Here is a 15,408-nt window from a genome sequence, read left to right on the forward strand (position 1 = left end):
TTGAAAAAGAGTCATAAGAATTTTCGAAGATATGCAAAGTAGAATAAAACTGTCTATGAAACTTTTCAAAATTCAAATCATGCTACATCCAATAATCCAAACCATGATTATACAGATATATAATACACGCACATGACACACATATTATTTCCTTTCTTTTTATCATTTTACATCAGTGTTTTGCAACTCTCAAGTCTATTACCGTACACTCATAACAAACTCAACACCACAATGAATGGCAAGTACAAGAAAAGTTGGAAAAAATAAACGGAAATGAATCACACAAATCGGTTAAATGGCTTCCTTCCAACTCCTGCAGCATCGAAACCGTGGAATCTATGCTCGAATTTCCTAGAGATTGCAAAGACTGGTTCTTGTCTAAATTCCTTTCAGAGCTGGAATCCTTGTTATTAGAGAAAAAAGATGCTTTGTTCCACTTGAAAGACCCAATGCCTTGTGCCAAAGGGAAGGAAAGCCTTCTCTTGGACTCACTACTTGGTGTCCCCACAGATCTCTCCCTAGGATTGCTACTAGCTCGTGCCTTCGCTTTGGCTGACGCCGTTGGAGCCATGTAGTTTGGAACTGAAAATGGGGGGCAGCTTGTGAGGCTGTCATCATCCTTCAGTGGAAAACCAAAAGGGGATTCAGCTCCACCACCAGGTGTTCTTGCGTACTTCGATATCCCAAACCTGTTTGCTTGTGGAGTCCTACTCGTATTAATCAAAGGCGGGGTTCGTGCTGGTTTTATTGTTGTGAGATTAATGGTTGACCTTGACGATTTTGGTGTGTCAAGATTGTTATCAAATGGAAAAGGATGTGGCTTTTGATTGCTTGACTGGGGCACGGGGCTTGGCTTTCGCTCTGAATCTAGTCTTGGAGGAGTAAACTGAAAAGTTTTCAACGCATTGGTTCCTGCAGGAGGGTCTACCGGAGGGAGCTGACGTTCCAACCAGTTCCACCACCACCGAAATTGTCCAGACCGGATATCAGCTATAGGTGTTTGACCTGATTTTGGAGTAGCTTTCCACAGCTGTTTTTGGTACACAAAAATACAAAACATCGTCAAGAAATATGATAACTATCAATTGCATTGAGTACTGCATCAAGGAAAACAATTAACCCCTTAAGCCACTATGTTCTTTTGTTCTTTCGTTTTTTTGTTCTTTTACAAAACGATATTCTAAGCTACTCTAATCTACAGGAAAGGGAATCGAATTCGAGGTCAATGGAGGCAAGAAGCATCGTCAAGAAATAAAATAAGTATTGATTGCATTAAAGACTGCATCAAGGAAAACAATTAACCCCTTAAGCCACTATGTTATTTTGTTTTTTCGTTGTTCTTTTACAAAACGATATGCTAAGCTGCTCTAATATATGGGAAAGGGAATCGAATTCCAGGTCAATGGAGGCAGGCACACTACTTTGTGCAACTGACCTGACCCATAAAACACCTTCAAGCTTAAGATATTATTAGTGGGTTAAACCTTGGCCACTAGGGAAGTGATGATGATATAGTTAATGGTGGGTGCACCTTACCACTGTTATGTAACCCATGCATTGAAAAGAAAACTAGTAATACAATCATGTAAGGAGCCATTCCTCCTTCAATAACGATGCAATATCATTTTACTCTACAAATGTCATATAATTAGAGCCGTTCATCCCTTAAAAATTCATTTAATTATAAGATGTTCGGTCATCCTTATGAATTCAACAAATTAGTAGTCCATCATGATGATATTACTTGTTACCATAGCCATCAAACTGTTCGGCACGCATAAATGATTTTTTCTAGAGATAATCTTTAGTTACTGATAAAAAGAACAAATGGTTATGATTAGGACGTTTGTACGGTGAAATGGTCACTCATCATTGAAGAAGATATATTGTCCAATAAACAATACTCTCTATTGGCAATTCATGTACAAACAATTCAACAAAATAATCAAATACTCTTAAAATTTGCATATACAAATGTTAAAGTTCAAACAATGTTTTCCAATATTGTCACAGCATTACTGAATTACTATCTATGCCATTGTTAATAGTGCGTCGTAGGAGTTTTATAGGGTATGAAACTATAACATAAAAGAGAAGATTGTTCTTTTTTGCTATCTGAACAGAAAAGTGAATGCAGGTGGAATAAGGCTCGAAAGCCAACTGAAGCTCAGTTGGGTTACTAGTGCAGAAAGAATACCTGGTTGGAGTATGCGTAAGCCATTGCTCTTTCTCTTTTCATGACTGCCTCAACCTTTTTCTGCAACCTTGCCTCTACTTCCTCCTTAGTTAGCAAGCTATCATCCCATTCCTCGTTATTGGCCGTCTCAGACTAGAGCACAATCATTGAAATTGTTAGCACTACTTTGTTTTATACATATATTATGCTTAACCAAATTACAGACATTGTAGCGGAGTTTTTATATGTTTACAGTTTACTTATCATTTTTTTAGCAGAAGAAGTAATCTTCTTTTTCACGTTAGTTTGTCGTAATTGTGTGGGTCTACATGCGCAAGGTCCACGTTTGCCCCAAGTTTTTTACCATATTAACCTACAAATGAAGAAGTGTTAGTGTGTGGATGTGCGAGTGTAACGTTAGTGATTAACCTTATATAAGTTTTAGGGGCCCCTAGCGTAGCTATCAGCTTAAACGTTTGGAACCAACTGAAACAGATAGGAATAGAATAAAAAACCGATGAATGGAGACTTACTGGCTGGCTCAATTTCCATTTAGTGAAGGTGCTTTCCATTTCTCTGTCATTCTTGTATTGAACTTGATGTCTTGCTTGGTTTTCTAATGTCTGAATCCTACGTGACTGAATTTGAGACTGAACCCGTACCAAGAGTTGCATGTATTTCATGGCATTCATCGTCTGACGCTTCACGTTCTGGCCTCTTACTACTCCTTGAAGCCTCACTAGACCTTTTAGAGCTCTAAAGCTTCTTCTTGCCTGTATAAAAAGTAGACAAAGTTCATTACAGGGTCAGAGGAAGTTCATAACCTGTAGTTATCAAAACCTAGACTTGATCCAGATCCAGATGTAATCATATCAAGTGATTGCCCGAGACAACTCCGCATGGTACCAAAACCTTCCCGAGAAGGATGCAGCATGATCTGGGACAGAATGTACCTTATAAATAAATCTTCAACGTGTAAAGTAGAAAAAAACAAATTCTTCTCTGGTTGCTAGTCAGAGCCTTTGCACACCATTTACTTTTGAACTGCTGCTGTGCTTCTAAAAACTAATTATGCACATAAAATTTGCGACTTTATGATATACAGCCAGGACACAAAACACAAGATTCTAGATATCACGTTATATTATTCTGACGGCTACATTTTGGGAAAATTGGTTAATCTAGTACCTTTTACCTAAAACGTTCTCCAAACTCGATGTCCGATTATGAGTTATTTATTTTGACAGGGCGGACCTATGCATTGTCTTATGCGGCCACAGGAAGAACAGAACCACTAGAAAGCGTTCAATTAGATGAACTGAATACAGGAATTAGGTTTTCCTATATTGAACTCTACCCTGTTATAGTCCAGTTCTCACATTACACGTCACAACCCCCCACCCTTGAGTACTAACGGGTGAAAAGTATAAGCTTACCGTATAACCTCTATAGGCTGCCTGAATTTTAGTAGCTGAGGCATGGTGGTTCCTTATAGTTGGTTCACGTCTGTAGCTAATCTCCTTATGTTGATGAATGATGCTAGGAGATGGATCTCTTGGAGGAGGAGCTCTTGGAGGAGGCACTCTTGGGGAAGGAGCTCTTGGGGAAGGAGCCCGTGGAGAAGGAGCCCTTGGTGAGGCAAGCCTCGGAGAAGAAACTCTAGGAGGCACAAAAGGCGGGGTCCTTGGTTGCTCATCAGGTGTAGGAGGCCTAAAAGTTTCTCTTTGTTGCTCCCTTTCAAAATCCCCAAAAATTTTCTCAATGCTGCTTGGTTCTCTGAACAGCGGAATGAACGAATTGGTCTCTCCATGCTTTAGTTTCCCAAGCCCCTTATACTTTTCATTTGTGTTTTTCTTCTCTGAACCCTGAAATATGATTAACAATGAGATTTAGTTTGAGTTAGCGAATATTTTGCATGTTTTTTTACCTCTGCGCTCAAAAACCAGAAAAAAACTGACCATGCACTTGAGAAGTAGAAATAAAATGTATACCACTCTAATTGAGTTGAACGTTCTTTTGTTGCAGACATAGAATAAACTGAACTGAACTGAACATACTAACTCTATTATGAATTTATGATTGTATTATCGCTAACCAAGCGAAACAATCATATTGTACATACTAAGAAACCAGCTATACAGTTGTCGCTAGTACAAATACTACAAGAACATTCATTACAGCCAGCAGCTGACTCGTGTCTGAGACATCTGGAGAATTGACTTATATACAAGTTAGAAAATTTGTAAAATGTAGCCCGTATCGATCCACAATTACCAAAAGGTCAACCTTTGGATTGTCTACTTATTTGAGACATTCAAACAAGTTGTGATATAAATCCAGAAAAAATCCACTGGAAAAGGAAATAGGCCATATTCTCTTACATTGGCTGCCTTGTCCTTGGAATGCAGCGCGAAAACCCTCCTTATGGCGGAAAACCAACTCCTTTTCTTTCCCATGCTCCTAGCATTAGCGTTCCTGCCTGAAAGGAATATGAAAGAGCCTTTGAGAAAGTTACATTTTGCAATAGTTTATGGATTCATTCAAAACTCCAACTCGGTGCTTCTACGCTGCTCTACTATATATTTGAGTACATAACCTCTATGTAATTAAGTAGAATTGTGAATTAATTGTATAGTTGAACACAAATACAAACACCCTTGAAAGAGAAATTAAGGACATCATCATCGTTCCTTATTTAATTTCCTTAATAATAAATTAAGAAAAAACAGACAAACCAAACAACAAACAATCTTCTCACTCCTACAAACATGAAATCAAGAGGGAGGGAGGGAGGGAGGGAGGGATCCCAAGAAGAAAGAATTCACAGGAGAATCACATAACAAGTCACAGCCAGTAATACTCTTTTCTTTTTTAATTTCATTTTCTTATAATTAAATTAAATTCATTAAAACTCAGAACCATTTATATGCATCTCCTCCTCCAAGACATAAAACATATTAAATAAACCCAAAAGTTATTAAAATAAAGATAATTAGATGGAGCGACAGATAGAGTAAGATGATGATTCGAGTAAGGAATCTGTACGTTATATATCCTCCTCTCCTCCTCCTCCAAGACGACTAACCAAGCTTCCAAAGACAGCACTCGGCCGGATCCCTTTAAAAAGCAGCTGCTGCTGCTACAACTAAAAGGACAGACAGACACACACAGAGAGAGAGAGGGAGAGAGAGAGAGAGAGGAAGCAGCAAGAAGAGAGAAGTCTCTCAGCCTCCCTCTCCTTTGTTTCTTTTCCACATCAAAAGGCTTTTCTTTGTTTTTTATTTATTTATTTTTACATATAATAGTACTAAAATGATGTTTTGGTGGTTGTTTATGGAATTATTATTCTCTCTCTCTCTCTGTACAACTTTGAATCTGGTTCTTGCTGGTATGAATGAATGAATTTTACTTTTCTTCTTTCCCATCTTTTGCCTTTTGCGGGATGTATAAGCCTTTTCTTTCCTTTTTTTTTTTTTTTGTGTCTGTGTGTCATTGTGCGTCTGATGGCCATGATGATGAAGAGAGAGAAAGAGAGAGAGAGGTTGGCCACTTTCTCACACAATATGGCTAACTTCAACTAACTTTACTTGAATGGGAAAACTATTAGAGCATCTTCATTCTTTTTTCTTTTTTTTCTTCTTTTGGGTCGAATTAAGATTTCATTAGAGACGGAGGAAACTTCAGGGAAAACAAAGGAAAACAGGCTTTAGGCTTAGAGAGCACAAGTGATCGAGACTTCAAGCGTAGCTTTAGTCGCCGTACTCAAACGAAAACCCAAAGCCCGAGCAGCTTCCTAGTGAGGACAGTGAAGACCGTCGATGGACAAAATATGAACGAGAACGGATGGGGGTCTGGGAACCCAGACGTCCGGACACATCCCCTCTTTTACAATGCGATGCAACCCAGTTAGCTATAGAGTTCGCTTGGCGGGTGATCCAACTCCAATTAAGAAACTGGAAACGATGGCGGATATTACAAATTTGGATTATAATGGGAAAAATAGTCAAAGTAGCCTGTTTTGTTCCTTCGTTGATATTTTGAATTAGTTGTGAAAGGTTATTTTCGATGTAGTTTCCATAGCAAGGAGAGCAGTACGCGCCTCAGCTTCAAGGGGGTAGTAGCAGTTCCCCTTCCACCCTGATCCACCAGGAGCCAGCCAGATGTATCCCTAATAACCACCCCGAGCCCCATGTGCCGATATGATTTAGTCCAGGAGCCATCACAGTTAACTTTGACAAAATTGGATGGAGGGGGAGACCACAAGGTAGGAGGACGAGATCCCGGGGGGGGAGGGAGGCGGAAAGTGGGCAGTAGAGGCACCGATGAACTAGTCAGAGGCCACGGATGCTAGCCTCAAAGTTCTATAGGGGGAAGGTACCAAGTTGTAAAAACTACAATGACCGATTTTCCAAATTTCTCAGTAGATAAAGAGAGCCAAAGTTAATACCCTATTCAAAGCAGCACTGTTTCCGTCGATGACCTTAGAAACAGCAAGCAACAGCTTGACGATCAATGCGATAGTTTAATCTGGAGCAAAGCAGACAGCATAGGTCCAGGGACATAAAAAAGGATGCGTCCAGCTAATTCTGGGAATTGCATGCACATGGGGTAAAGGGGATTGGCACGGAGAGAGAAATGGAATGGGGCCTCCATAGTTGGAAGACAATTATTAACAATTCGCCAGAAGAAAAACTTGATCTTAGGGAGAGTGTTCATGCCCCATATTTGCTTCCAGATCGCAGGTTCAATGAATCTAGAATGATGGGCATTTCCAATAGGAAATTTTATTTGATCCCATATAACCTCTTTCTACACCTAACTTACTCTCTACATCCATATTGTTTTTTATTAAGCTATCAATATCTCTTTAAACCCAAATTCACTCTCTAAACTACCCTCATAAACTCAATTCAATACGTAAATTTATCTTTACACCTATTGAAAACATTAAAACCCAAAATCAGTATTCATGAATGTTTTACAACTTCTAACCTTGAAATATGAAATGAATAGTTTATTGGAAGTATCACTAGTAGAAAAAACACTTTGCGCGACGCAACCAAATTCATCGCGCAAAGTATGTTTGCGCGACGTTAAACACAAAATGTCGCGCAAACGGTCTTTGCGCGACGAAGACCGACGTCACGCAAAAGTGTTTTGCGCGACGTAAGTTCACTTACGTCACGCAAAATTGTTTTGCGCAACGGAGACCGACGTCGCGCAACTTGTCGTCGCGTAGTTTTGTGTGTCCCGCAAGATTTTGGCGCCAAATATAGATAGCTTTACCGCTTTTTTCGTTGACTTTGCGCAACGCAAGGTCACATACGTCACGCAAAACAGCTTTGCATGACGCATGTTCACTTACGTCACGCAAAACGGTTTTACGCGATGCAACATACGTCACGCAAAATAGCATTGCGTGACATAGGTGAACATGCGTCACGCAAAGCTGTTTTGCGTGACGTATGTGGCGTCGCGCAAAGTCAACGACCTTTTCTTACTTCACTTAATCAGTTTGGGAGGTAGAAACTGCAAACTAGTTGCAGCAGCTACCTCCCTCCCCCATCTCTCTTCAAAACATTCTCCAATTCTCCCCCTTCCTCAACCTTTTTCTATCCGGTAAGTGATTTGATTTTGTATATGTAACTTTGAATTGAGAATTCAAACTAAAACTACTAAATTTGTTTTGTACAGGATTTTTGTATACAATTATCATTGAAGAACGAATTTGAAGGTATTTTCTTCATGTTGCATATGGGATTTTTGTATATGTACCTTTGCCTACTTGCTATGCCCTTTTTTGGTAATGGTTTGAGTTTTGTGAGATTGAATTTTGAAGTAATCCTTATTAATTTTACCTATTAGGTACCTTTGCCTACTTGCTATGCCCTTTAGTAATCTTTATTAATTTTGCATATGGGTTAACTTATATATTTACATAGAAGAAATTGTAAGAAATGTTGGTTTCCCCTTGAAATTTCCTTAATTTGTGCTATACGGTTGAATTAAGGGTAAATCCAATGCACCGCAGGTAATTAAGAATTATATAGAAAACCTACAAAAGCCATGAACTTCAAAGCTAATCTTATCATCACTATTAAATTCTCAATGCTAAGACAACATGTTTTAGTTCAATAATGAGGGGGTTGATTTTTGTGAGCATATGCCATACCTATTTAGATAAACGATGGCTACAATTCTCCTATTAAATCCTTGTGGAAAATTAATATCGTCTTCCAATTTTAATACAAGTAAGTAATTCAGGATTTATTTTTAGTCTCAATCCTTTGTAAACTTGAAGACAACCAAATCATCTTTCAATAAGATTTTTTAAAACCAATATCTAGCCAAAATACGCGTACACTTGTGTTCATATTCTAACAATACATTTATCTCACCACCAAAATTACTCGAGTGTAACTAACTAGAATATGTATATTCTATGATAATTAGTATAAACAAATAAAAACTAAGGCCATCAACATTATAGTTTAGAAGTATTAATATTTTGTATCTATTTTATTTAGTTTCACTAGTTATTGTGATTTAATTTATTTGTATGCACATATTTTTGTACATCACGTACAAAATTATTTTGTGTTGTACGAAGTTAATACTACTTAACTTCGTACACTTTTTTCAAGAAAAGCTTAGTTTCCCGTTTGAGAATTAGTTGGATTTCGTGCATGGATGCAAAAGCATGATTGCGGTCTAATTAATTCTTGAATTGTCCCATTTTTTGGACAGTTTGGGAATTCATAGTTATGTGTTGTAGTTTGCGGTTCACGGATTAGGTTTCTATAGTGGAAATTTTGGTAACATTTCCTGATGTTCTTCGAGTACACTGTGGATATTATGTATCTACGGCGTGCACTTGAAGAACTGTAAGGAGATGCTGTCGAAATTTGCCCGCGTCGAAATTTCATCCATTGGAATCGTAAATTACGGCACATAACTGTGCATTCCTGAATGGGATAAGGCCCTTACCGGAGGAATAAGGTGACAACACAATAGTTGAAGTTGTTGTAATTCTTGTTCTTTTATTGGGATTGGAGACAAAATTGACAGACGGTGGATACAGAATCATAATAGATGTGTTGTTGAGTACTTGGATGGAATAGATGAGTTCATTGAATTCGCAACTAGACACAACCTAGGTTCAACTCATATCCGATGTCCGTGTAGGAGGTGTAACAACTCAATGAGGGAGACATTCGAAAATGTTCGATTTCATTTAGTAAGAAATGGGATGATGGAGACCTATACTACTTGGTATCATCATGGAGAACGATTAGACCAACCTTCATCTTCATACATAACATGAGTGGAGACTGTTGAATCTAATGTGGATCCTAATAAACAAGTTATGGATATTCTAAATGACGTTTATCCATACGCCTAGACCAACACCAATAAGGAAGGGGGAGATGACAGTCGTCCAACCATGGACAGTGAGGCATTCAAAAACTATGAAAAACTATTGAAAAATGCCAAGCAAGAATTATATCCGGGTTGCGAGAACTTTTCGGTGCTCACGGCAATTGTGGAGTTGATGCATGGCAAGATCAAGTTTCGTTTGTCAAACAAGTGTTTTGATTACTTTTTGGGAGTTATCAAGAGGATGCTTCCAAAGGACAATTGTTTACCTGAAGATCATAAAAGTGCCCAAAAAGTGTTGAAGGGTCTCGGATTGGGGTATGAAAAAATTCACGCATGTGTAAATAATTGTATATTGTTCTATAAGGAGAACATACAGTTGGATAAATGCCCTGTATGCAATGAGTTGAGGTTTAAAATGATATCGCAGAATAGAAAGACCAAGATTCCACAAAAAGTAATGTGTTATCTTCCATTAAAGCCTAGGTTGCAGCGATTGTACATGTCGATGCATACGGCAACCGATATGAGATGGCATAAAGAAAGACGGGTAACTGATGATGTGATGAGGCATCCTGCAGACGGAGAGGCATGGAAAGAATTCGATCGGATGTACCCTGATTTTGCAGCTAACCCGCGAAACATAAGATTGGGACTTGCCACCGACGGATTTAATCCATTCGGGGTTCTAAACCAAACCCACAGCATTTGGCCGGTAGTTGTGTTTCCTTATAATCTGCCACCTTGGAAGTGCATGAAAAAAGAATACATGATGTTGATTGTATTAATTACCAAAGATCCAAGAAAGTCCATTGATGTTTATTTGCGACCATTAGTTGATGAGCTAAAAGATTTATGGGAAAACGGTGTTCATACATACGATAAATCTACTGGGCATATGTTTACCATGCGAGCAGCAGTGATGTGGACAGTAAACGATTTTCCCACGTATGCAATGGTTTCTGGGTGGATGACTAAAGGTTATTTGGCATGTCTAATATGCAAGGAGAACGTAACATCGTCTTGGCATGCGAGAAAAGTTTGTTATCTTCGTCATCGTAGATGGCTCCCTTAGGACAACGAGTGGCGTCACAACGATAAAGCTTTCCACAGCACAAAAGAGACTCAACCAAGACCAAGAGAATGGTCCGGAGATGAGATTTTGGATCAGTTAAATCGTTTGGAATTTGGTCATTTTGGCAAAGGGGTCAGTAAGCCCAGACCAACTACACATCTGAATTGGACGCACAAGAGTAAGTTATTTGATCTCCCGTACTGGTCAAAGTTAAAATTGAGACACAATCTCGATGTTATGCATATTGAGAAAAATGTGTTTGATACTTTTGGTCGGGACAATTCTAGACATTGAAGGAAAAACAAAGGACACGATCGAAGCTCGCCTCGATTTGGAACGAATGGGCATTAGATCATCCTTGTGGATGAAGAAAGTTGGTGGTACATTGAAGAAAGGCCATCCTTTTTTAACAGTTAAGCCGAATGGGAAGAAAGAGTTTTTCAACTTTATTTCTTCTATAAAGTTTCCAGATGGGTATGCTTCCAATATCTCGCATTGCATGAACGTAAGTGGGTGTAAATTTTCAAACATGAAGAGTCATGACTATCATGTGATACTCCAATGCCTTCTACCGGTTAGTATTCGACACTTATTGCCTCTTGATGTGGTGAAACCAATAGTGTTGTTATCGAGATTTTTTTCACAGTTAACTGCAAGGTGTTTGCGGAAGTCGGATGTTAAACAATTGCAGGACGACATTGTGAACGTCTTATGCAAGTTCGAACAGATATATCCTCCAGCTTTCTTTACAAGTATGATTCACGTGATGATTCACTTGCCATACGAGGCATTGCTTGCAGGACCAGTCAATTGTCGATGGATGTATCCAATAGAAAGGTACTTCATTAAGCATATATATATATATATATATATGAATATATTATATATATATATATATATATAACAGATTCATGATCAACGAACTCTTTGAATAATTTGTATCATACCTTTTATTTGTCCAGATATCTTGGTGAGTTGAAAAAGTCTGTCCGAAATAAGGCAAAGCCCGAAGGATCACTTGTGGAAGCATGGGTCGCATATGAGTCACTTACTTTTTGTGTAATGTATCTTCAAGATGTTGAGACAGCTTTCAATCGCCCTCAACGCAATAATGACAGTGGTGTCAGAAAAGAGAAACTGTATGTTTTTGCCCAAATTGCGCGACCATTCGGCGATCCTGTAAAAGGTGAATCGTTTACTAAAAAGGACATGGAGGTAGCGCATTGGTTCATACTCAACAATTGTGACGAGGCTTTGCCATACCTTGAACAACATGAACAGTTGATAAAGCGGGAACATCCTTCACATTTATATGCCAAGAAGCACCGTGAATTGTTTCCTTCGTGGTTTCACAAACATGTAAGTTGTATGTGTTTTGAATTGAGCATTTTTTCCAAATTGTTCATGGCCGTCTTTAAATTTAGTTACACTAGCATGTTAACTTTTTGTATATGTTATATTAGATGAACAAATTGAAAGAATTGAATTCACCATCTTTCGATGAAGAATTATATAACTTGGCGAGAGGACCGCTTCACGTTGAATGGTTCTCAAGTTGTCATGTCAACGGGATCAATTTCTTGGGGGCAACACGTGATGACAAGTTATGTACTCAAAATAGTGGTGTCCATGTCCCGGGTGCTGGCGATAGTGAAGACATTGATTTTTATGGCAAACTAACTAGTGTAATACAATTGCTTTACAAAGACAAATGTCAAGTGATACTGTTTAAGTGTCTTTGGTTTGATACAAACCCACATAACTGAACAAGTGTTAAGCGAGACCATGGTTTACTATCAGTAAACACTACCAAATGTTGGTACGATGAAGACCCATACATTTTGGAAACTATGGCGAAACAAATATTCTATCTAGACGATCCTAAAGCTGGCAATGGTTGGAAAGTTGTTCAGAAGATTGATCGAAGAGGGCTATATGATATTCCGGAACTAGATCATGATGACAACAACAACAACATCGCTGACCAACAGTTTTCATCTTTGATAGAAATTGGTGAAGAAACACTATGGGATACTAATGTTGTCCAAGAACCATTTGAAGTAGCTAGAGTTCCCGAATTCGAAATATCAATTGACCTTGGTGATCTGCCGCGATACAATGCACCGAAAGAGGCAAACGAAGATGAGGACGAATGGAAATCCGAAAATGATAGTAGTGAGGATAGCGAGAGTTATTACTGTAGTTCAGATGAGGATTAATATAAACTTGTAAAGGAAACAACCAGGGGGCTGAGGAGAGGCAAAGTCAAACTAAAAAAGGCACGGGAAGAATATGATCGTGATCGTTTGAAGGTATTTTCCATTTTTTACCAATCTGAACAACGAAGTACAAGTTATTTATACTCGTTATAGGTTATATTTATGCAGATATGATAGTATTTATGCTCATTCGGTTTTGAAGTTGCATTTTGTTTTAGCATGTAATCATTTGCTTTTATTATGAATTGACTTGTTCATTTTGGATTCACTTCATTTGGATCAGGTGTAGATGTCCACATAGACTAAATTATTCAGAGTTCTATGTATTTACTTATGTTTGTTCACTTCATTTGGATCAGGTCATATTTATGCAGATATGTTAGTATTTATGCTCATTCGGTTTTGAAGCTGCATTTTGTTTTAGCATGTAATCATTTGCTTTTATTATGAATTGACATGTTCATTTTGGATTCACTTCATTTGGATCAGGTGTAGATGTCCACATAGACTAAGTTCTGCCGTGATTGTTGTTGCATTCTTTGTTGCAAGTCTGTAAACTCATCCTGTGCAGGTTATGATTACATTCGATGCGAAGCATTGATGCATGATGGTAGCATATGTGAGCATGCTGCCCACATTGATTGTGCCCTGCGATGTTACATGGCTGGCACTGTAGGAGTAAGCATTGATAGGAGCATTTTTATGCGACTTAATTGGCTTGTTCTCGTACGTTTACGTTGTGTTTCTTTAGTTATTTTAGTGTTTAAAGTCACTTTTATGTGTTTTCAGGTTTTAAGGACAAAGTATGCATACATGTGCATTTTGGAGTCGTTTGGAGCAGTTTTTGTGCATCAAATGGATTGCATATGCTTGGAGGTAAGAAGATGGACGAAATTGAAGATCAAATGAGCATAGGATTGAATGATGATGTGAAGAATTGGATTCAAGACAAATAAAGAACGAAGTGTTCAAAAATAAGCAACCAGCCATGTGCTCCACCCTTGCCATTACTCTTCCTTGTCGTGCAAGGAAGAGTCATTCTTTCCTAAATCTTGCATTTAAACACTTTCCTAATCTACTTTAAAGCCTTGCCACACCTTTTAGCTTATTTCCTTTAAATTTCTGATTTCTTTCCCTAAATTGTAGAAGCTTTAGACTTAATTTCTTTTTACCTAGTTAACCTAGGGTTTTATTTCCTTTATCCCTTTAAATAAACCCCTTGTTGCAGCAAACACATGGCAAAGAAAAGAATGTTGCAGCACACACATGGGAGCACACGGCATGGGCAGAAATTGTGGGTGTTTGGTGGTTGAAATGATGAAGCATGTGTGTGTAAATGTAAAGGAAAACATGGCAGAAAATGTGTGTGTTTTGTGGTTGAAATGATGCAAAAAAACATGTGTGTGTGCAAGTGTAATGGCAAAGCAAAGAACATGGCAGCAAACACATGGCAAAGAAAGCATACACATGGAGCACATGGCATGGGCAGAAAATGTGGGTGTTTGGTGATTGAAATGATGAAGCATGTGTGTGTAGATGTAAAGGGGAAACATGACAACTCACACCCACACAAGCTGCACATGCAAAGGAAATGGAGTGGTCCTCTCTCAAGCCTATAAATACCACCTCCCATATTCATCAACAAGAACAGATTTTATCCTTGCTCCTTGCCGTGAGTTTTCCACCACCATTCTCTCCAAATTCAGCCAAAAATCACCCCTAGCCATACCACCCATCAACCCTAAACATTTCCATATCATTCCCCATCCATTCTACACCATAAAAACCACCCAAAACCTGTCCAAAACCTCTAGTGCCGCAGCTTGCAAGGAAGGAGAAAGAAGAAGAAACCTGGTGCCGTGCCTAAGCCCAAGCCTTGGGAGTGTTGGAGCGTTTCTAGGTGTTTTCTATCTTTGTTTTTAATGTCTAAATTTATGCATCTTTGCTTTGTGAGTATGAGGAACTAAACCACTCTTAGTTAGGGGGTGATTCGAAACTATGTTCATGCTTGCAATATGATTTGATTACATCCAGTTGTGATTCATAAGTTGTGAATTCAATTTACTTATCCGTTCCTATAAAAACTGATTTGTGTATGTTGGTTGAGGGTGCACGCTTAATTTTCATGCATGAATTTGACGCTAGAATATAAGGGACTTTCACCTAATCGTTATGAACTTATATTCACAAGTAGTGAAGGTTGCTAGTCATAATCATGTTAAGTAAATTCTTGGCATAAGTTTCATGCAAATCATAGTAACGAGTGCCTTGTCAATGCTTATGTTTTTCATAGAACTTAATGATTCTTGCTTGTATCTCTATTATGCAATTCATGTAGGGAACTTGTAGGGAATGGTTTGGGTTGTCGTATGCAATCATCCAACCCAATAACTTGTGGAAAAACTGAGGGTTAATTAGTGCAATTCACGGTTAATTTGGGGCGTTGAGTATTCATAGTTTATCGAAAAGCAACTGGAAATCGTTTTGTATGCAAGTGTGACATGTGTGGAGAAGAACCTCCTAGCTAGCCTTCCATCCATAAGTTTCATTCAAATTCATTT

The 15,408-nt window shown here is 38.4% G+C and overlaps 1 protein-coding gene and 1 pseudogene across 2 annotated transcripts; one reads left to right on the top strand and one right to left on the bottom strand.

Moving 5' to 3' along the window:
- Positions 1 to 59: 59 nt before the first annotated feature.
- On the bottom strand, positions 60 to 5,837 carry LOC126594813 (protein IQ-DOMAIN 14-like; annotated as a pseudogene).
- Positions 5,838 to 10,914: 5,077 nt separating this feature from the next.
- Positions 10,915 to 13,529, top strand: LOC126594814 (uncharacterized). 2 transcript variants are annotated; one of them, XR_007613435.1, is made up of 4 exons: positions 10,915 to 11,465; positions 11,591 to 11,987; positions 12,092 to 12,940; positions 13,419 to 13,529. XR_007613435.1 is itself a non-coding variant. In XM_050261067.1 (3 exons), exons 1-3 carry the CDS (start codon positions 10,969 to 10,971, stop codon positions 12,392 to 12,394), a joined length of 1,197 nt encoding a protein of 398 aa, XP_050117024.1. In that variant the 5' UTR covers positions 10,915 to 10,968; the 3' UTR covers positions 12,395 to 13,529. The 2 variants fall into 2 exon arrangements, 1 of the variants encoding a protein (XP_050117024.1); XM_050261067.1 differs by having other exon boundaries at positions 12,092 to 13,529.
- Positions 13,530 to 15,408: the final 1,879 nt, after the last annotated feature.

Source organism: Malus sylvestris, chromosome 13 (genome assembly GCF_916048215.2).
Source record: "Malus sylvestris chromosome 13, drMalSylv7.2, whole genome shotgun sequence".
In the NCBI taxonomy this organism is placed as follows: Eukaryota; Viridiplantae; Streptophyta; class Magnoliopsida; order Rosales; family Rosaceae; genus Malus; species Malus sylvestris.

Bases quoted from the DNA above. Each gene is read 5' to 3' on its own strand.
- LOC126594814 (XM_050261067.1), top strand. From the start codon at position 10,969: ATGGGCATTAGATCATCCTTGTGGATGAAGAAAGTTGGTGGTACATTG. The intron at 11,466-11,590 runs GTACTTCATTAA...TTATTTGTCCAG, and splicing joins TGGATGTATCCAATAGAAAG to ATATCTTGGTGAGTTGAAAA. The intron at 11,988-12,091 runs GTAAGTTGTATG...ATGTTATATTAG, and splicing joins CTTCGTGGTTTCACAAACAT to ATGAACAAATTGAAAGAATT.